General features: G+C 37.3%; 1 protein-coding gene across 6 annotated transcripts in view; it reads left to right on the forward strand.

Annotated features, from left to right (window-relative positions):
• The window catches only part of LEKR1 (leucine, glutamate and lysine rich 1), a 215,846-nt gene that overhangs the window by 187,399 nt on the left and 4,552 nt on the right, over positions 1 to 23,895 (forward strand). For all 6 annotated transcript variants that reach the window (XR_010155848.1, XM_054681212.2, XM_526361.7 and 3 more), the window contains 3 exons: positions 141 to 234; positions 5,614 to 5,778; positions 8,961 to 9,260. Coding sequence is in view for 5 of the 6 variants with exons in the window: in XM_054681212.2 (XP_054537187.1) it covers positions 141 to 234; positions 5,614 to 5,778; positions 8,961 to 9,260 (559 nt within the window). In the remaining variant the exon portion in view is untranslated. The remainder of the gene's footprint in view (positions 1 to 140; positions 235 to 5,613; positions 5,779 to 8,960; positions 9,261 to 23,895) is intronic.

The following is a 23,895-nucleotide window of genomic DNA, read 5'->3' on the forward strand; positions in this document are numbered from 1 at the left end:
ATATGTAGTAGCAGCATATATACTGCTGAAGAAAATAAACAGACTAAGTTTTGAAGTAATATCTTCCGACCCAGGAACTACAACTTAGGAATTGTGTTAGGGGTAAGTATTGACTCATTTGTCGGGTTTGTGATTTTCAGGGAATTGATGCTGATTTCACATCAGAAAAGCATCGAGCAGCTGCAAGAAACCCTTAGACAGAAGCTGCTGAGTGATGATAACTGGAAGGAGAAGGTAATGGTAGTGTGGCTTTCATCAGCATGCAATCTATTTGCATTTTAAAAATTCTGACCATTTGTCAGAAGAATCTTCCGGATAGATTTATTTGCTTCTATGCACACTTTAGATTCCTTCTGGAATTTCCTAGACCAGACATGCTTATGGAATGTGTCTCTTCCAAAATATTAGACAACATAATGGAAAATAAAAAATTATAACACATTTTGGAATCTTGTAAGGTAGCTCTTGGTTCTCATGAAAAAGCATTTTTTTTTGCTTTTAAATATTTTCTTATCTCCTCATCAACTATCACAATCTACATTTGATCATATTCTTAAAACCAGGGAAATAATTCTTACAACTTCTCTTCTTCTCCTATAAGAAGATAAAAGAATGGAAAATGTCTTAGAATTATTTGGTTTTGGACTTTTGACATATATACCCTGACAAAGTAAAATGAATAAGCATTTAGCTTGCTATTATTTACAGAGAAATGTTTGCTGTTAGAGAACAAAAAAAATTGCATTGGTTTTGGTCTTTGGACTTTTTTATAGTTTTCAAAGTTTCAACAATGAATAGGTATTACTTTCATAATTTTAAATAATAAAAGTAATATTTTAAAAATTGTTAGTCCATACCTTCTCAGACCATCCACAGCTCTAGTCATTGAGTTAAAAGCAGTCATCTTTCTGCCATAAACTTCCAGTACTCCTTGATTGATCTCTGGGCCCTATTCTACACACTGACCCAAAGCATTCCCAACTCATTCTCTTACGTGACTGGTATCTATGCCTAGCACTGGCCCTCTGCCTTAGTTTTCTTATTATGTCTTAAATTTTCCTCTAGAAATGGAGCTGGTCGCCAAAATTCAGATTGTTTGACTGAAGTCCTGACAACTTGTTTGGGTTTTATCAGATTCTTCTCCTTGGGGATTGACCCCATAACTTGTAACCTCAGCAACAAGCAGTGGCCTCCTTCAAACTAACATCTCTACCAGGAATCCCTCACTCTGCCATCCAGCATACTGAAACCCTTTAGGTATTCTTGCTGCCTCAGAACAATTTTAAATTTGTCACTTTCATTTCCAATCTTCAAACAGTTGGCCATATTCAGCCAATAGTAGCCCTCTAAAAACAAGTACCCCTTCCCTTGTCCATCAGGGTACACAGTCACGAAATAATAAAAATGATCACTGTAAAAACAGTACCACATGGGCCAAAACAAAATTGGAGAATATGGACAAATGTTGCTATTTGTGTCTCATTCTTATTTTGTTTTATTTTGTAGTATAGGCCTTTTCTTTTCCTTCTCTAAGGCCCAGCTTCTTTCATTCTTTCTCATTTTTATTAGCCTCAGGGTATTCAACTGACTGGTCTGCACTTATTCCCTTTCCTTATTCTTACCAATCTATGTTTAAAAATTGAAAAAGAAGATTATCAACCCTATTTTGTATAATCCAAAATATTCAAATTAGAACAATGAAAGATTGTTTATCCATCCAACTGATGGAATAGTTTAACACTGTGGTTAAGATCTAGTGAGATCCTCTCTCATACCTACTCTTTAAGGGACTAGAAATTAAAGTAACATTTTTGGAAAGCAATTTGTCAATATGTACCAAGGGATATTATAAACTTCCCATCCTTTGATTCAGAAATTTTACTAATGGAATTAACGTGGATAGCGATTCAGAGAGTCATTCCTCTTCTCAAACCCCTGAGCTCCTTCTCTTAGTATGATGGAGTAAACTTTCCTGCTTTTGCTTTTGTAGAAATTTCCTATCTCCATATTCACACCCCACTAGGGGTTTTCAGATACACTTCACTGGAGAAAAGGTCTCTGTTTATGATCCCCTCTAGTACTTCTATTCACTGTACCCTGTCCTTGAGGTGCTAACACAGAGTAAAACAAGTTAGTGTTAGCATCTGACATATAAAAGCATTTATGTTCTTGCTTTATGCTAGTAAGTTAATTTGGTGGTAAAAATGATTCTATATAATATTCTATAAGTTCTTGCTAGGACCATGATATCTTTCTAATGAATTAATTATATTGCAGAGGTATTTTGGCATGTATCATTTTCTATAGTATAAATGGACATTTCATTTGGTTGAAAGGGCACGACTTCTTGTTAATAAATGTTATCATTTAGCTAGCAGTAAATCAAGATCCAGACCAGAAAAGCAAAGGACTAATAATTATGCCTTGGCTGTGTTAGCTATTGAGACTATGAATAAAAAGTTCTCTAAAAGTCTTCTCATGAGAAAGGAGAATCATTAATATGACATTTTCATCTCCTTCTTGGGTCACTGTGCCTTTGCCAAAGAATGAAATGTTCTTTTTACAAATATATAATACACATATTAAAATAAACTTCATAGCTTAAATGGTTTTAACATGCAAAAAAGTAGATAGCAATTTGTGTCTGTGCTTAATTATTTTAGAGTATGTAAAAAGCACACAATAAGATCAATAGTTGCTATGCAACAAGGATGGCACATTTAAAAATAACTACGTATTTACTAATTGTCATGGATTTTTATTTATTTCAAGTATTACTACTTGAAGAAAGCAAATTAATGTGGATGCTGAACCTTTAAAATTGGTTTTAAATGTACAATATTGTTACTATTTAGTTAAAGTTTTTTAATTAAAAAATCCTATAGCCACACTGCTTACATGATCAAATCGCATTATTTAATCACTATCACTTTTTAGTGCAATAAGCAAATTCTAAGCAAATATTTTCTTAGATTATCATCAAGACATCACACTTAAGAACGTTTTAGAATTGCACTAATGACCTCATTTAAAATCGTACATAGAGCTTTTGAGAAACCAGTAGTTAAACAAACAAGCAAAACCTTATTTCTTGGCTGAAGCAACTAGATTGAGAGTGAAAATGCAGGTGAGAAAAGTTTACTTCAAGAAATAGTCAATTTCAATTTTGAAGGGAGGCAAAAAAGAAAATCTCAAATTAGTTTTCAAAATTAAAGAACCAAATGACCTAATAATTCCTAACGTGTTTTAGTATGCTATTATTAAAATTAAAAGAGATAATTTCTGACGTACAAAATGTGACACAGATGATGTTGTTATTTATAAAATATCAATTTTAATTTATGCATAATAAACATGGCTAAAAGGAATATTGAGGACATGCTTTAATTTTTATATTTTTAAAAATGCAGTTTTAGAAATTGAATTAATAAAATCTGAAAATTTTAGATCAGGAGTGGCCTGCGGAGATCATCTCATAAACCACTAATCTAGATAACAAAAATTATCTCCATTAATAATGTAATTTTCATTATTATGACATTATTATTTCCATTTTGCACATTAATAAAAAGACTTACAGAAGTTAGGTAATTTGCCAAAGTTATAAAGGCAGGAAATAAGCTGAGAATCCACCTCCATGTATCTAAATACAAAGTTCCATATTTCTGCATTTGGCCAAGATGGAGTAATGGGTACCAAATTTACCCTCCTACCTAAAACAAATAAAACAGTGAGGAAACGATAGAAAACAATTGTTTCAAGATATTGGACATCAGGCAATGAAAGACAGTGATTCTTGGAAACAGAAGTCAAACAAGGTGAGCCCTGTGGTTGCCATAACTTAGTGCCCTGAAAGAAATTTCAGGTCATGGTTCAGGGAGTGGGAATCTAGTTTGAACTTGTCAGATTCTTTGAGTTGAGGAAACCTTGCAGTGTCCTGGGAGATCATGGTGGCTAAAGTTCATGGATAGTGTTCACAGGAGAGAGCTGCACAGGGAAGAACACTGGCGAACTACAAAAAGTCCGCCTTGCATATGTTTATGATCAATGTGTACATGTGGGAAAATGACATAAAGCCAGCGACAGACCGAGCCAGAGAGAGTATTGAATACTTGCACATGGCCAGTAATTTGCATTTCCATCAGCCAGACTGATAAACCTGTAATTTATAAGGCCCTAGGTTTCAGTAGGCAGAGCCAAAACCAATGGTTAAAAACCACATGGAGGGAGATGTTGGCTCAACTACAGGAAAAACTGCCTAATGCTTAGTGCTGTCTGAAAATGGAAATGCCTTCTGGGGAAGGAGTGAGTTATGGTTTCTGGAGGTGTGAGGCACCCAGCAGTCAGTCATTTAGTATGGAGTCAGTAGTAGAGACTGAAGGGTCAGAGTGTGGAAGTACTCTCCACTGACTGTTAAATTCCTACTCATGTTAGAGCTTTACACAGAAGATTTGCCTCCTTTAATCCTCATAACAGCCCCTAAGGGAACTCATTATAACCCTACCAGGAAGGGTTACAGTCACAAACTTAAGATCACTCAGTTAGGAAGTAGCAGAGCCAGGATTAAGAGCCAGGATTTAAACTCAACTTCATCTGCATCTAGAGTTCTTGCTTATTCTTTCCACAATTCATGGAAACATGAGAGATTGAATTAGGGGATTTCTAAGGTCCCTTCTAGCATTATGATTCTATCTGAGTCAAAGTATGGATACAGATGCTCTTCACCTTTCAGTGGGGTTACATCCTGATAAACCCATCATAAATTGAAGGTATTGTAAGTCAAAAATGGGTAATCTGTAGACATGATGGAATGTGAAAACACAATATCTAAAAAATACTGGCAACACAGTACATACACTGTACAGTATCAGCTGTTTGCCCTCATGATCACATGGATGACTGGGAGCTGTGGCCCACTGACACTGCCTAACATCCCAAGAGAGTATCATACTTCATATCAACGGCCCAGGAAAAGATCAGAATTCAAAAGTTGAAGTATAGTCTCTACTGAAAACGCATATTGCTTTCTCACCATTATAAAATCGAAAAATCATAAGTCGAACCATTGCAAGTTGGGGACCATCTGTACAGACATTACTGACTCTTTTCCTTTAATCATCCTTCCCACTTTAGTCACATTAAAATGACAATCTGTGACTTCAAAACTTTCTATGACCTCCATCAAGAAAGGGCCACTTGAAAAATCAACACTTGTACTTTGTATTCCCTCTGAGTTTTAAGCAGAACTTAGTCTAAGGCCCTCAAAATCTGCTTAAAAACAAAAACTTCAATTTTCTGAGTTGCTGGCAAGGACTGAGTTCACAGTATAAATGAGCAAGTAATTAAGCTTTTAGTATTTCTGAAAACTGTCATATAGTTGTAACTCCTCTACTAATTTTTCAGGTCTTAGAAGGTGGTGGAATATTTGGCACAAGGTCAATTTTTCTGGCCCAAGTTCTAAGTCACACTTTTTTTTGAACACTAGAATTTTTAAAATAGTTTAATTAAAAATCTAATGTCAGAACATCTTAAAACTTAGAGTTTGAAAATAAGCTTAATGTACTTATTTTAAGGTAAAAATAGTTTTACATGTGCTTTAAATGCCATTTCTAGATTGAAGCAGAACTTGCCAAAGAAAGGGCCCAACACTTGGTTGAATTTGAAGAGCAAGCTCTTCTCTTTAAGGAAGAAACAAAATTGCAACTTGATATTGAAAAAGAAAAACACCAAGATGTAATCCAAAAGTATAAGAAAGAACAAGAGGAACTACAAATGAAGGTCTGTAATTATGATGTTCATCATTATTTAATAGATTTGAAACTGCAGATGTTGTATATTTCGCCTTAGAACACTGCAGTATTTATAATTCCAGTAGCTTTCACTCATGGTCACTGTGTCTTGGTTTTAGCTATGCAGGTAAGATGGTTTGGCTAATTCTCCAGAATGGATAACTGAGATAAGTTATACAAGCATGTAATCCAGCTATGTATGGATTTTTTCTACTGGAATAAACTTATTTTTTAAACATCATAAATTATATGACTAAAAATTAGTACAGCTAGATATTTCAACACCTCAAATATCCAACATTGAAAGATAATGAGGTGTTTTATATAATTAAAATTTTCCCAACAACTAAAGCATATACCCTTTAATTGCAAATATTTTTCATTCTCAGCATTTCTGAATGAAGAGAAATATTTTTAAAATGTAATTACACCTCCCTAAATTTCTTAAACAGTATGTTCTAAATACTAAAGGTTTTGTTAAGGTTTTCCTGTTTTTGTAGGACTTGAGTGTAGAGTGTGTATGTGTGTGTGTGTGTGTGTATGTGTATTAATCAAGACCTAGTGGGGAAATAACATTTTGAAACATGCATTAAGAGTCTGTGTTCATTAAGCATCAGACAAGACCTAATGGCTTCTACATTTGTGTACAGGAGGTATGGTACATCCATTTCAGTAGTCCATTGTGAACAACAGGCAGCACCAGCTACATGTGTACAACCAGTGCAATAGCACATGGTCCCACACTCAGAAAGGCCTCATGCTTTGGATTTATTGCTCTGCAGATACTACCCTGAAATTCTTAATAATCTAACTGGGCATGGTGGCTCATGCCTATAATCCTAGCACTTTGAGAGGCCCAAGCAAGAGGATCACTTGAGGCCAGGAATTCAATACCAGCCTGGACAACATAGCAAGACTGTCTCTATTAAAAAAAAAAAAAGACTTAATTAGCCTAGTGTGACGGTTCATACCTGTAGTATGTTCATACCAGTGTATACCCTGGCTACTTGGGAGGCTGATACAAGAGGTTCACTTGAACCCAGGAGTTCAAAGCTTCTGTGAGCTATGATCATACCATTGCACTCCAGACTGGGCAACAAAGTGAGACCCCTTCTCTAAAAGAAAAAAATATTCTTAGTGATTTTATCTTTGAACTTCTGTTTTGTAAGTGAAATCCTACTGTGGCAATGGAGCATGTGCCACAAGCTTAGAGCCTTGGCTCCCCCAAGGTTCTGCCTCCCCTAGAGGGTTCTCACCTCTTGCTTCCTGGCTCCTGATGCCCCAGGCTCCACCGAGTCTCCCCCTTTCTTCTTCCTCTCACTCTGTGACTGCTGTTGCAGCCCTGGGTGGTTCAGGATCCCATCAGCAGGAGAATGCAGACAGGCAAGCTGGAACTTGCCAAATGTTACAGTTTCTTAAGAGAAGTCATAAATCCTGATTTTTAAATCAGGATTTTGTAAGTGAAACCTCCTGATCTTTAAATGTTGACTGCCTTTTAAAAAATAAAAACATATTTGTGGTTATGTGAACCTCCTCTCCCAAAGATACTTTCAGTGTCAGCTCTCCTCTGGGTGATGAAAACCACTGTGCAGACCTGACAGTGGCCTTCCCTCTTGGATTAATTGAAGATAATAGAATATTAATTTATAAAATTATGAACTATGGTGAAGAGACTTCTCACACAAGTTATTCTTTCTGTAAATTTAACATTTGAAACAAATTTTGGATACATAACTCTTTTTATGTAACAGTTCACAAAGTCCTTGGAACCTTGGTCTGTGAATGTTTTCCAGATTCTTAGTGGGCTAGTTTCTTGTTGTGCTAATATTTATAACATGACAATAATTGAGCATAAGTAATAAGGATATGTTTCATTAGAAGCAGCTCTTGTTTCATTGTTTTGTTTCTTAAGGAGAAAGAAAGCAAGAGGACTTTTCCCTTCTAAAGACTTTCATGCCATCAGGAAAAGCTTCTCCAAGTTATTCTCTCATTCATTTATCTAGAGGAACCACCTTGAGAAGCAGTACATTTTCAGAATATTCAGGTGTTTTCTACAACTGTGCTGTCCATCATGATAGCCACATGTGGCTGCAAAAGTTTCCATTAAATTAATTAAAATTAAATACAATTTAAATTCAGTTCCTTGGTCACATTAGTCATATTTCAGGTGCTCAATAGTCAATACTCTTTTTTGAGAGCTATGGTTAGAGTATTTACACCATGGAAATTACATACAAATCTTGCTTTTTTTTTTTTTTAATTTGAGAGTCAGTTGTTAAACATTTACCAGCACCATCAGTAGTCACATGTGGCTAGTGACTACCATATTGGATAGCATAGAATATCTCTAACACCACAGAAAGCTCTGTTGGGCAGTACTGTTCTGGAAGGCATAGTATCTGGAGTTCCTCCAGCCATTATATACAAAAAAGAAAAAAAATTATGTTAAGGAAAAATTTATTGGTACAGTTAGGGTAAAGTATAACTCTAGTGCTCTCCTCCTTGCATTCCCCCAAAATCAGGCATTTTGAGATCCCAAAGCCAACCTAGTTAGGTCCAGACAGTCCCCTGATCTACTTGTCAAGACTTGAGCTGAGGCTGGGCACAGTGGCTCACAGCTGTAATCCCAGCACTTTGGGAGGCTGAGGCAGGAGGATTGCTTGAGCCCAGGAGTTTAAGACCAGCCTTGGCAACACAGAGAGATACCATCTCTACAAAAAATAAAAAATTAGCCAGGGGTGGTGGCATGAGTCTGTGATCCAGCTACTGGAGAGGCTGAATTGGTAGGATCAGGATCGTTTGAGCGCAGGAGGTCAAGGCTGCTGAGAGCCATGATTATACCACTGCACCACTGTGCTCCAGTCTTGGCAACAGAGCAAGACCCTGTCTCAAAAAAAAAGACTTGTGCTATCCTTTGTAGCTTAATATAGTCACAGAAATTTATATATTTCCAAAAGTGCCCAAGTGATTAATGTGATACTGTTTTAAGTAGAAAAACAAATGTTTTAGTCTTTTAAAAAGAAAATCTTGAAGGCCTGCACATCATGGGTTTGGTTTCATCTGATCAAGTGAGTACACTGATTAATGAAAATAAGCCTCTTAAAAACCATAAGAATTCTGTGGTTACCTAGAAACTATCGCCTACAAGCTAATATGAGATTTATCTTACAGATATCTGACTTAATCACAGGCGCTACAAGAGATCTAAGGCAGGAAGTGACCACTCTTAAAGAAAAACTTCACAAATCCCATATTCGGTACACTGAAGAATCTAATTCAAAGGAAAAAGAAATTGAAAATCTTAAAAATTTGGTTGCAGAATTTGAATCTCGCTTGAAGAAGGAAATTGACAGTAATGATTCAGTTTCAGAAAACTTGAGGAAGGAAATGGAACAGAAGTCGGATGAACTGAAAAGAGTAATGCTGGCTCAAACACAACTGATAGAGCAATTTAACCAGTCCCAGGAAGAGGTAGGAAGCAGATAGTGGTAACTTTGCAATTAATCAAAGAGCACATGTTCTTTCAACAAACAAACAAAAACGTGAAAGGCAGCTTAGTTTCATGGAAAGAGTCCTGGAATGTTAGTCTGACCTAAATCACATCCTGGTGCTCTGTCCTTAATCACATCCTGGTGCTGTGTCCTTAACTTTAGGCAGTCACTTAGCCTCTCCAGACCTGGCTTTCCTGTGAACTACACAATCTCTAAAAGTTTCCTTAGCACCTAGTTCTTTCTTGCAAATAACTATTTTAAGCCTCTAAGAGTAGGAATCTTTATATGTTTATGTCTTATTTGTTTTAACGTTAAATTGTTGCCAAATAAAGTTTTAGAGAACTTTCTGCATACATTTTAAAAAATTAGACTATGTCTTTTAAACACAATTTTACCTTAGGTTTTTACTTCCTATCAATGTAAACTTATAAGGTAATATGCATGCGTCGGTTTTCTTTCTTATGTATGTATGATTATTTCAGTGATGTTTTTCATTCAAACTGGAGTAGACCTATTTTGATTTGAAAACATTTTTGAAAGTCTTATGTCTGAACTACTGAGCAGTTTAAAAATAGTGAAACAATTCATCTGTTCTCTAATCATCAGTATCATATCACATTACAATATTTGATCCCTTTGATGACAGTATAGCAAATAAAGGTAAATGGAGGAAGATTCTGAGTGTTGGTGAGAAGTAATATTTTTGTTGGTTTGGCATCAGTAAAGGCATAAAAGGAAAGTGCTAACAGCAATATCGATTATTAACAATTAAATATGCCATGGTCTTGCTATATTCAAATTATCAGCCAAAATAGAAAGTTTACATAATCATTGTAATTATGTAATTATGAAGTGAACCTATTACAAAGAAGTTATAAATATAAGATAAAATATGGAGTAGATAGAATACTAGATCAAGAATAATGCCTAAAACAACTCTATAAGTAGAAATTATTTACATGTTACAAATGAGGAAGAGACTGAAGAAGGCTGAATAATTTCCATAAGGTCAGACAGTTTGGTGGAGCCAAGATTCAAATTCGAATCTCTATGATATGATGTTTCCTCTTTTGGGAAACCCAGTTATTATTATTCTGCTTCTGTATTTCACAGTGACCACAGACTTAGCAGTTATAATCTCCAGGGACTCAATTTTCTTTTAGTATTATAATTAAGACAAAAAGATGATTAAGTTCTCTTGTTGTTACACAGCAGCACAGTCCCCCCACTGAAGGAAGCCGCACCCCTAGTTCAGGCAGGAGTAAGGTGGGAGAGCACACGTGGACTTAGCTCTGCTAGAGAAACCCTGAGAAAGAGAGAAGTGATGCTGATTTGCCTCAAATGAGACAGCAGTAGTGAATCTCTAGAGGAGGGAAGCAGGGTAAAGGACAGAAAGATTGAGGCAACTAGACTAGCAGGTTTTCTAACTATTCATTCACAAAAGAAATGGCAATATAGAAAATGAGGAGTAACTTATAAACTAGGACAAACAGAAAAAGATGGAAGGGCCAAATTCAGTAAATGTATATTAGCATCTGTGTTACTCTGTTCTTGCCTTAGTCTAAAGGAATATGTGAGACTGGATAATTTATAAAGAAAAGAGGTTTAGTTGGCTCATGGTTCTGCAGGCTGAACAGGAAGCATAGTTCTGGCGAGGACCTTAGGAAGCTTACAATCATGGCGGAAGGTGAAGGAGAAGCCAGTGTATCACATGGTGAGAGAGAGGTGGGGGGAGGTGCCACATTATTTTAAACAACCAAATCTCGCATGAACTAACACAGCAAGAACTCATTCATCACCAAGGGGATGGTGCTAAGCAATTCATGAAGGATCTGCTGCCATGATTCAAACACCTCCCACTAGGCCCCACCTCCAACATTGAGGATTACATTTCAACATGAGATTTGGAGTTGACAAACTTCCATACCCCATAACAGCATGTATCTGGGTGCCAGGCAGGTGTTAGATAGGTACTGGTGATGTAATTATGAATAAGACTGACAACTGCCACTTCCTGCTCTCAAAGAAGAATTTAAAGAAAACTTTGCATGAGTAATTAAATTAATATCCAAAGGAAAGAATGATCTAAATAGAATTTATCATAAAAAAAGCATAGACTGAAAGCTCGAACATTTGCATGAAGAGCCTGTATAAGTTATCCATTGCTACGTGACAAATTACCCCCAAGTTTAGCAGCTTCAAACAACAAACATTTATTATCTCATAGCTTCTGTGGGTCAGGAATCTGAGCATGGCTTAGCTGAGTGTCTCTGGTTTAGAGGCTCAAGTTCTCTCATGAGGTTGGTGTCAGGGTATCCACTGGGCTGCAGTCTCATCTAGAGGCTCAACTAGGATGGGATTGGCTTTCAGGCTTATTTATATGGTTTTTGGCAGAATGTATTTGGCCAGAGGCTTCCCTCAGTTCCTTGCCACATGGACCTCTCCATAGAACAGCTCAGTGTGTCAGCTGACTTCCCTCAGGGCAAGCAAGTGAGTGAGAATGAGAGAGAGAAGGTGCCAAGACAGAAGCCACAGTCTTTTTGCAACCTAATCTCGGAAGAGACATACCAGTGCTTCTGCTGTATTCCATTTATTACAAATGAATCAGTAAGTCCAACCCACACTCGAGGTGAAATCATTGCACAAAGATATGAATATCAGGAGGGTAAGGATCATTAAGGGGCGTTTTAAAGGCTTCCAATCACAGGGCTTCTGGAGGTGATTTTGGCAAGAGAAAATAGACTAAAAGTGAAGAGTGGATTTCTTCATCGACAAAAGGAGCTGCAGTTGGAACTCTTCCTGCTCATTAGTTTTTAAAAGAAGCCACTTAGGAATAAAGCTTTTTTAAAAAAATGTAGACTGAAAGACATAAGACATTGGGTTGGTATATAAATGATCATAGATCATTGCTAGAGAGGAGAAAAGGATCATCCCAAAGGTAAAGAAAACCAATTAAGGGTATACTTAGGGGGGCAATTTCCTTTTGTGGGAGCGGGGAGGGTAGACTAGATTTTCCTTTAGAAGTTACCAAAATATCACCTCAAAGTTAACTAATTCGAACTGAACTGTAAGAGTAAATAATTAAGGCTGCTTCTCTGGCTAAGCATGCAAGAGTCCAAAATATGCTTATAAAAATAGGAAATGAGCCAATAAAAGGGATAGGATTTATGAGCCAAAAAGAATAGAGGCCATAGCATGTAAAGTGAAAAGCACCACTTTTTTTGAAAATGCATTCCAGACACTTGAAATTTCTCAGATTCTGGAGAAATAAAGCTGCATTTAAGTGGAAAACAAATTCCCATTCGAATGAAAATAAATTAATGGTCTAATAAGGAGGCTAATTAAGAGGAGGAAAGCCCTGTTCTCTTTCAAGAGGCCAAATAATGGGTAGACTTTGTTTTTAATTGTATGAAGAAAGTTCTCAAGGATAAGAGGAAAGCCAAAGCCTCTAAAGGGCAAAATGGGCCTTCCTAAGTGGAGCAGGGATTATTGGAGGGCATCCCCAGAAACAGCAAGGGTCGCAAAGCAGAGCAACAAAGGGTGCAGGTCAATAAAAAGAGAAAATGGAAAATAAAACTGTGCTAGAAATGTAAATGTGAACAAGGAGTCCCTGAGAAGATACATTAAAAGATTGGAAAGGAGGGAGGGAGGGAGAGAGAGTGAGAGAGAGAGAGAGAAAGTTAATATGTTAGAGAATAACACTTATCAATAAAACCAAGTCAAAATGGGTCATGTGCTCCTTGATGCCCATTTTCCTTCCTACTGGTTCCATGTGAGTACAGTCAAGACAGTGTGACCCCCTATTACGGACCTTGTTGTGATCCAGAGGAAGAATGTGGTAAATCAAATAAACAGCTCACATACAATCACCGAAGGACAATCAGTACAGATAGTTCAATATTTTTGTTGTTTGAAGACCACACATAAGGGAGCCAAAAGAGCAGTAGTTTTAAATGCTATAGTTCTTGTAGTCATACAATGAAGATGAGTGATACTCAAAAATAGAAAATAATGCTCTTGGTTAAACATGGAGAATTGAATACCTGTGTTTATCTCTACTTCATTCCATTGCCACTAAAATGGCAGTCAATTAATAAAAAGTGAATAAATCCATTAGGACAAAGAGAACAGGAGAGGAGTTAGCACTTGATAAAAAAGATATTGGCCAAAGCTTACAAAAATGGAAAGCAAGTGTCTAAGAGATAAATAACTTATCATATAGAATACTGAAACCTAATGCCTGTGAGGATTGGGGATGGGAGGATTCAAAATGGAGAAAATCTAGTTATGTGACACAACATTGGAGAGGCTCAGGAATTGGAGAAACTAGATGCAGGCATAACTTGTTTTATTGCATGTCACTTTATTGTGCTCCACAGATACTGTGGTTTTTTTTTCCCCCCCACAAATTGAAGGTTTGTGGCAACCCCTATGTCGAGAAAGTCTCTCAGTGTCATTTTTTCAACTGCATGTGCTCACTTTATGTCTCTGTGTCACAGTTTGGTAATTCTTGCAATATTTTAAACTCTTTCATTATTATTATATCTGTTATGGCCACAAAACCAGTGATCTTTGATGTTACTATTACACTTGTTTGTGGGTGCCAGGAATGGTGCCTATATAAGACAGCAAACTTAATAGATAAATGTTGTGTGTGTTCGGACTAATCCACTGACTGGCCAGTCCTCCATCTCTCTTCTGCTCAGGACTCCCTATTTGCTGAGGCAAAAACAATATTGAAATTAGGCCAATTAACAACCCTACAATGGCTCCGAAGCATTCAAGTGAAAGGAAGAATTACACGTCTCTCACTTTAAGTCAAAAGGCAGAAATGATTAAGCTTAGCAAGGAAAGCAAATCAAAAGTTGAGATAAGCCAGAAGCTAAGCCTCTTGTTCCAGTTAGCCAAGTTGTGAATGCAAAGGAAAAGTTCTTGAAGGCAATAAAAGTGCTACCTCAGTGAATACATGAATGATAAGAAAACAAAACAGCCTTCTTGCTGATATGGAGAAAGTTTGAGTGGTCTAGGTAGAAGATCAAACCAGTCATAATATTCCCTTAAGCCAAAGCCTAATCCAGAGCAAGACCATAACTCTCTCCAATTGTATGAAGACTGAAAGAGATGAGGAAGCTGCAGAAGAAAAATTGGAAGCTAGCAGTGGTAGGTTTATGAGGTTCAAGACAAGAAGCCATTTCCAGAACATAAAGGTACAAGGTAAGATAGCAAGTGCTCATGTCGAAGCTGTGGTAAGTTATCCAGATCTAGCTAAGATCATTTATGAGGTGGCTACATTAAACAACAGGTTTTCATTGTACATGGAACAACCTTCTATTGGAAGAAGGTACCATCTAGGACTTTCATAGCTGTAGTATAGAAGCTTTGAAGCCAAACTTCAAGAATTAGCCTTCAAAGGACAGTCTAATTCTCTCATTAGGAGATAATGCAGCTAGTGACTTTAAGTTGAAGCCAATGCTCATTTACCATCCCAAAAATCCTAACACCCTTAAGAATTATGCTAAATCTACTCTACTCTGTGCTTTATAAGTGGGACAACAAAGCCTGAATGACAGCACATCTTTTTGCAGCATGGCTTACTGAATATTTTAAGCCTGTTGATACCTACTGTTCAGAAAAAAAAAAATCCCTTTCAAAATATTGCTTCTCATTGACAATGCATCTGGTCACCCAAGAGCTCTGATGGAGATGTACAAGGGGATTAATGTTTTCATGCCTGCAAACACAATATCCATTCTGCAGCGCATGAATCAAGGAACAGTTTTGACTTTCAAGTCTTATTATTTAAGAAATATATTTCATAAGATGATAGCTGTCATAGTTATTGATTCCTCTGATGGATCTGGGCTAAGTAAATTCAAAACCTTCTGGGAAGGACTCACCATTCTAGATGCCATTCAGAACATTCCTAATTCATGGGTGGAGGATAAAATATCAATAATTACAAAAGTTTGGAAGAAGTTGATTCCAGCTCTCATGCATGACTTTGAAGGTTTAAAACTTCAGTGGAGGAAGTGGCAGAAATAGTAAGAGAACTAGAATTAGAAGTGGAGTCTGAAGATGTGGCTGAACTGCTGCAAACTTGAACATATAAAAAGTTACTTCTTATAGATGAGCAAAGAAAGCCATTTGTTGAAATGGAATCTACTCCTGTGAAGATGCTGCAAAAAATATTGAAATTACAACAAAGGATTTGGAATATTATATAAAATTAGTTGATAAAGCAGTGACAGGGTTTGAGAGGATTGACTCCAATTTTGACAGAAGTTCTACTGTGGGTAAAATGCTTTCTAACAGCATCACATGCTACAGAGAAATCTTTCATAAATGGAAGAGTCCATTGATGTGGCAAACATCATTGTTGTCTTTTTTTTAATTTTTATTTTCTTTTTGAGACAGAGTTTCACTCTGTTGCCCAGGCTGGAGTGCAGTGGCGCAATCTCAGCTCACTGCAACTTCTGCCTCCCAGGTTCAAGTGATTTCTGTGCTGTTGTCTTCTTTTAAGAAATTGCTACTGCCATCCCAACCTTCAGCAACTTCCACCTTGATCAGTCAACAGCCATCAACATTGAAGCAAGACCCTCTACCAGCAGAATATACAACTTGCTGAAGACTCAGATGATTGATAGCATTTTTTAGCAGTAAAATATCTTTAAATTAAGGTATGTACATTTTTTAGACTTAATGCTATTGCACACTTAACTACAGTATGGTGTAAACATAATTTTTATATGCAATGGGAAACCAAAAAATTCATGTGACTTTCCTTATTGCAATATTTGCTTTATTTTGGTCTAGAACCAAACCCACAATATCTCTGTATGCCTATGCCTCTGAAAGAGGGATGTAAGGGTGGAATTGAAAACAAGGCTGTTTGAAAGATTATAAAAGGACCAAACAGATCATCAGAGATGTCCTCCCAGTTCCCAAGAAGCCCCTGCCCACCATCCTGGCAGAATACCAGGGGTTTACTCTCTAGCAAAACTGAATGAGAAAAGGCACTGAACCTGAGGACAGAAGAGATAAAGCAAGAGTATATTAAGTATGGAGACTTCCCAGTACCCTTCACACTCTCATGTTTCAGAACACAAGTAACCAGGCTTATGTATTAATAGCCATAAAAAAAGAAATTGGAAGAGCCCCTTCTGGAGAAATGAGCTGCCTCAAAAGATAACACCAGCCTGGCAGAGTGGCTCACACCTGTAATCTCAGCACTTTGGGAGGCCAAGGCAGGCAGATCACATGAGGCCAGGGGTTTGGGACCAGCCTGGCCAACATGGTAAAACTCCGTCTCTACTGAAAATACAAAAGTTAGCCTGTCGTGGTGCTGCACATCTGTAATCCCAGCTACTTGGGAGGCTGAGGCACAAGAATCACTTGAACCCAGAAGGTGGAGGTTGCAGTAGCGGAGATCACACCACTGCACTCCAGCCTGGGTGACAGCAAGACTCTGTCTCAAAAATAAATAAATAAAAAGGATAAGACCCATTGATACTGACAGTTGGGATATCCCAACGAAATGGCTATATCCATGTTCAGTCTACCTACTTAGAAGGATATCAGCCAATAAACTGTATACAAGTGCACTGAGCTTAAGGTAACATTTTGGGGACCCATTTTTAAACACAAACAGCCAAGGATCACCAATTATTTGAGAAACATCTCTAATGTGAAGAACAGAAACAATAAGCAAAAAAGAACTTCACAGAAAAAAATACAAAACAATACAGGGAGCAAAAGAGAGCTTAAAAATGTATAATTAATATCCTCAGAGAGAAAAGAGATGATATTGTATTCATTAAACATAAACAGCCAGCTATGAAAAAAGAACAAGAGTGAATATTAAAATATAAGGACTGAAATTTTAAAAAAATCAATATTTGGGTTAGATGATAAAGATGTGAAATCTCCTAGAAAGTAGAAGAAAAAAGCAAAAAGATGGAGAAAAGAAAAGAAAATTCGAGGAAATAAGAAATAGAAAACAGTGCCTTCCAAATTCCAAAGGAAAATTATGCCCAGCCTAGAATTCTATATCCTGCCAAAACAATCCGTCAAGTATCAAACACAGATATTTTCAGACTTAAGAGTTCTCAAAAATGATACTACCCTGGCAGCCTTTTTCAGAAAGCTGTTAGAAGATATATGACAGCACAATGATGGAATAAGTAATAAAGGAGAAAATATAGGAATCAGGAAATAAGGAATCCAACACAGGAGAGGGATGGAGGGAATCCCAGGATAATGGTGGGAAGAAATGCTAGGATTACAGCAGTGCATCAGATTGAAAGAATAACCAGACCAAAAGAATGGAAGTTTCTTAGAATGTTGAGCAGAAGAATGGTGGGTTCTTAGAAGTATGTCTCCAAGAACAAAGAGTAGCTGATAGCTTACATGGGATGTTTGAACATGTTGAGAGGATATTTACACTTCTGTAAGTTTGGTGAAAAATTAATATCAACACCCAGAAAATGAAGCAGAAAAATTATGAGACAATAACTCTGGATGGAAGCTATGCAAGGAAGAAAATGTCATCTTAGTACATAACATGGCCCAGATGTGCATATGCTTATATACTATAATCATATAAAGATGAATATAGATTAAGCTAAAAATTGTGACAGAAATATGAGGATAGGAGGAGGAGCAGCATCTGTTGGGAATTGGTATAGGAAGCTGAACCCTCATCTTCCATTCCATGCAGTCAATAGATATGTTCCAAACTGAAAAACAAAGAGATAGAAGTATAATGATGTTATTTTGAAGTATTGAGGGTAACTATCAGAAGAAATAGTTTAAAGATCTGAAAATGGTTATTCCTGGGAGGCAGGACTTGGAAATGTGAAGAAATGCTTTTCTCATTGTGAGTTTTAGTATTATTTTACTTTTTAGCTATATGTAATCCATTAATTTTAAAAAATTAAAAATAATAGAAAGGAATAAAGTATAAAAAGGACCTAGTAGAGAAGGTGGCAGAGACAAAAATAAAGGTCAAGCAAGGAATATTGAAGAAAAATCAGGAAAGTTACAAGTAAAACAAAAGCAACAGAATATAAACCTTAATGAGATTTTCTTTTCAGATTATGAGAAATGAAAAAATTAAGACAAAGCAGATTCTAGCTTAAACTTAGTAACAGGTGCCTAGTACACTTCTGTTTATTCCCCAAGTCTAAGTGCAAGGAGAACCCCTCCATGAAGCCACAAAATCCCAGAGGCAAAATTAGCTATACACCTGTGTGCCTACTGCAGTTGCTTATTTATGCATTCATTTAACAGGTAAAGAGTTTTGTTGTTTTTATAGATGCTAAGGAAAAAATAAATCAGGGTAAAAGGGATACTTTCTGAAGGAGGGGTGCTATATTAGATGGGGTAGTAAGAGGACTCTGAGGAAATAATGAGGCAAAGAGCATTCCAGGGAAAGAACACTCCAGGCAAAGGTAATAGAAAGACTCTGCAGCAAGGAGCATACTGGGAACCTTAAAGAAGCCACAAGGAAGTCAGCAAGCACTGCTGGAGCTTAGTGAGCAAGGATAGTGATAGAAACCAAGGTTGAAGGGCCAGTTCACATGGAGTCTTCGTAGGCTATGATAAGGTCTTTGGATACTTTGCTAGGTGTGATAGAAAGCCACCTAGGAATTTCGAACAAGGAATTGACATGATCTGACTTATTTTTAGAGGATAACTGACTTCTGTGTAGAAAATAGGTTGAAGAGGGCAAAAAAGAGAGCAAGGCTGTGAAGGAGGTGACCAATCACCAGATTTGGGATATATTTTAGGGGTGAAGGCAATAGAGGTTGCTGATTGATTGGATGATGTGAAAGCATAAAAAGGAGTCAAGGATAACTCCAAAGCTTGGAATCTCAGCAACTGAGAGAGTGCTGAGATGGGAAATGCTAGAAAAGAAATACAATTGGGGAGGAATATCAATAATTTTATTTGTGACATGTTGATCTTAATATGCCTATTAGATACCCAAGTGGAGATGTTGACTAGGCAATATGTCCACAGGGAAGGCAAGCTGGAGATGTCGATTTTGGACAATTCCACATGTAGCTGATACTTAACCCTTGGGACTGAATGAGATCACCCAGAGGATGAGGTAATAGAGAAAGGGTTGAGAACAGGCACTCTTAACTTTTAGAGGCTGGGAAGAGGAGTAGAATCTAGCGATGGTGACAGAAAAGGAACTTCTGGTGAGGTGGGAAGAAAACCGGAAGAGAACACTATCAAGGACTCTAAAGAAAGACTGTATTTAAAGAAGGGTACATGCAATATAGACAGGCCCACAGTCCCTTATCTGAGAACTTTGTGCTCAGATATAAAATTATTTTGAATTTTAGAAAGTTAGTAAGTACAGTATGTCCTCATAGATGTAGGGCAGCCTCCCCATGCAGTGACATTAATACTTCTGCAGTGAAACATCTGAATGTTCACATGAAATGGAATAAAGACTGTAATTAGCCTCCTATCAGTTCAGTCAGATTTTATCACTAACTGTGATGAGCTACAGCATTTTTTTCTTTTCAGAGCTTTTTGGATGTCAAAAGTAAGGCTAAAGGACTATAGATCTGTATTGGCTTTCATTAAAACAGCTGTTTTTATTGTTTATTGCCCGACAATCTCCTAGCATCTCGAATCTCTTTTGTTTAAAAAACAAAGGAAAGTACATGTGTATCTCTACAGGGCTACCAAGATGATAGGAAAAAATCAAGGATTTGCCTCCTATTAACAGTGGTTACCTTAGAAGTGTAGGAAGAGATAGACAGGGGTTTTACTTCTTACATACTTTTTAAAAACATTGGCATCATGGGTTATTTTTAACATTTTGGTGTTTTGAAAATATGTTTCCAATGTAAACTCTATTTTTAAAAAAAGAAAGAAAGAAATTCTATTTACATAAGAAAGTTCAGGCCAAGTGTGGTGGCTCACGCCTATAACCCAGCATTTTGGGAGCTCAAGGTGGGAGGATTGCTTGAGCTTGGAGTTCAAGACCAGCCTGGGAAACATAGGGAGACCCTGTTTTTACAGAAAATACAAAAATTAGCTGGGCATGGTGGCACACGCCTGTAGTCCCAGCTACTTGGGAAGCTGAGGAAGGAGGACTGCTTGAGCCTTGGGGGTTGAGGCTATAATGAGCCGTGATCGTGCTTCTGTACTCGAGCCTGGGCAACAACCTGAAACCCTGTCTCAAAAAACGAAAAGAAAAAAGCTTATTAACAAATCTAGCAAAGATGGATTTATGTAAACTCTAAGATTAAATTTTAATAATACATGGTATTTGCAAGCACAAATAGTTTATTTGCAAGAGGGACTTGCTTAGTTTTAGGGTAAGCATTTATTACATTTGCATGTTTAATCAGTATACAGAATATGGCACACACTTCTCTGGTAATTCCTTCTATGAGAATGGAGAAGCCAAAGTACCAGCAAGTAAATTACCAAAAAGTAGTTCTTAGTTTGGGAACAGAATAAATTAGAATATTTATGTCTTTTTTAAAGAGTAAGAGGGTAAAGGGAGGTTCTCCAACCTCCAGCAGGAAACATGGGGAGGATCAAGAAAGCTTTTAGGGACAGGGACTATACCTAGGCTTGGTTGGCAGGGAGGATGAGTGAACTGAGAACCTGAGAACCTTAGCCTTGGGCCATGGGGCAGAAGGGGGCTCAGACTGGGAGTCTCTGTGGTGAGGAAGATACCAGAAAGTTGACAGAATGAGAAGATATATTGAGAAATTTTTGTATATTTAATTAGTGCTAGTTAAATTTTGTATGTTTAATTAGTGCTAATTAAATCTAAATTAAGTTGGATTATTGACTTAGAAAAGTAAATGTTGAATACTTTGCCATCATGGACTCTTCCTCTCTGTCCTGAAAATCTGCCTCTGAAGCATATCAGTCTGAGGGATTATTGCCCTCTGTTGCTACAACTTTTGTTTGGGTATGTCTATTGCAGTTGGTTTTATTATGTTTGTAAGCAGGGAAATATAATTTTGAAAACAACCAGCCTGACATCCATCTTACTTGCTTCCTGGAAATCTTTTCAGATTCTCATTCTTGTCTTACCAAAAGGCCATTTCCACTAACTTTTGGCAGTGTTTTGGACTGATCAGATTAGTTGAACAGAAGCCTGGAAGCCTTTGAATGGAAGCTGGGAACATCCTTTGCTAACTCCCACTCATCTTTCTGGTTTCCACACTTTTCCACAGAATTTCCTTTTACCTCAGCTCCCCACCCACCTGGACAGCCACCCACTCACCTTGGGATATATCCAGTTAAGGCTGGTGGAAACTGTAATCTGATCATTCCATGACTGATTCAGATCTTACTGGGTCTAAAGCATGAACAAAGCCATCTATCTGTGATTGTTCTTCACTGAGGAGGACTTGCTTTCCTGGCATGTTCCCCCAAAATTGTGCCAAATACAGCTGATTCCCATTGCAGATGGGAGTCTTACCTTCAGAACAATCAAGTTACACAGTAAAACCTTCTCTCCCTTCTTCCACTGTTTTTGAAATTTAAAGCAACCCAGCTGCCTCTAAGAATAAAAAGGAAAACAAATATAAAAATAAACCACTCTTATATTGCAAGGAGTAGGGGAAATTGGCGACTTTTTAATATTAGAAATTTCAAACATATGGTGAACTAATTTATATTTTCATTTTGACATTTTCCTTCTCAGGGGGAGGGCAATTAAGCCATATTTTAAGCCCATTCAAAGTGGGCTTATTCTGAAAATGTTGTAGTGATATCTATAGATCATGCTCACCACCAATCAGCAGAACTTAAGGATGCAGGAATGCCTAGTTCTCCCCTGCCTAGACCACCTGACCCAAGGGGCACTTGAGATAAGGACTTCCTCCATGAAAATTTGGGGCTCCTACTGTCCTCCCTGGCTCCCATCTTGCTCAACTTCAGGCTGTTTTCCACAAAGCTGGCAAAGGGATCTTCCTTTCATGCAGATCTGATCATACCAGCCATCTGCTTGAAATAAACTTTCAATGACTCCATATGAGCCTCAGGATTAAGTCAAAACCCTAGTATTAGCACACTAATAAATTTTCTCTTGATCTGACCCTGCTCTCTCTTCCCTATATCAGTCCTGGTCTCTCCTCCCCGTGTGCACCTGCCTGAGTCATATTAAGCCATATTTCATCCCAAGGTGTGCCTCTCCTTCTCTCACTGCCCACTCTGCCTTGAAAACCTCATTGCCCCTTCTTCACCTGGCTCATGCCTTCCTTTCCATTTTGACTTCCAGTCTAGTTACAATCCAATGATTCTATTTTTGCCATGTTAAAATATGGCCAAAGATAATTTTATCTAAAACATAGAATATTGTGCATGATTTTCAGTCTTACTGAACATATTTCATCTTGCACATTTGTCTTGTCGCTCAGTGAAAACACATTAAAATTCTGCAACAATCCAACCTTCATCTTGACTAAATTGCTGAAAACTAACCACTAGCAGATGATTCTTTTCACGTATGATGGAATTTTCCACTAATGTGTATACTTACTCTAGGCACATCCACATATCCTCTAGTCATGCCTTATCAGACTACACCCCTGAAATAGCAATCCCCTATATTTCCATTGTTTTATTTTCATTTTTTAATCCCATAATTGAATAGATTATAAATCTGAATTGCCTATTGAACAAAACAGAGTTATAATCTCAATTTTAGAGGAGGAGGTAATGGTGGCAGATGATACGAAGATATTGTGAGGTTCACCTAACATTTCATAATGTTTTGGCACAGAAAAGAATAGAAGTATCAATTTTGGATCCTATTTTCAATTCAGGGGTCCTCCTGGTTTGGGAACTAATAGAAGAAAGAGAATTAATCCTTTGTCTTGCAAGCTAATAACCTTGAAGAAAGATGAGTTGCAGAGCAGCGGGCCCCAGACAGTCAGCAGCTCTTCCCCCACCCCGCTGGCTGGCCCCATTCACTTACTTTGGAATATGTCTAGTCAGTGTTGGTGGAAACTGTGTAATCTGATCCTTCCATGACTGATTCAGACTTCACTGGGTATAAAGCATGGGTGCACAGTTCAGCTTAGAGTCTGCCAGGACTTTGCTCCCATTGAACTTGCTATGAGGACATCTTTTGGCTCACTCTACCTTTTCATGTTCTCCTTAGTGGAATGTCACTTGCCTGAAATAGCTTTTATGTGACTTGCTTTTTGGTTGTTTTCTCCAGATCATTACTCCTTTCCTTTGAGACTTGAATTTAATCTTAGTAAATTGATTGAATTTTATTTTTCTTTTAAGAAGAGCTCTTGTCATCACAACCTCCGTCACTTTATCATTCCATATTGTTGTGCCTGTTATTCATGTCAGTGATATGTTGGCCTCATTTTTCATTGCTTTATTTCTTTTACATATTCAAATAAAATTAACTCTTTCTCATTGCTTTCTTAATTAGTGATATTTTTATACTAATTTATTGAAAACCAAGCCACTTGATATGGTTTGGATCTGTGTCCCCACCCAAATCTCATGTCAAATTGTAATCCCCAGTGTTGGAGGTGGGGCCTGGTGGGAGGTGTTTGGATCATAGGGGCAGTTTCTCATGAATGGTTTAGCACCATCCTGTTGGTGCTGTT

Source organism: Pan troglodytes, chromosome 2, assembly GCF_028858775.2.
Source record: "Pan troglodytes isolate AG18354 chromosome 2, NHGRI_mPanTro3-v2.0_pri, whole genome shotgun sequence".
NCBI lineage: Eukaryota > Metazoa > Chordata > Mammalia > Primates > Hominidae > Pan > Pan troglodytes.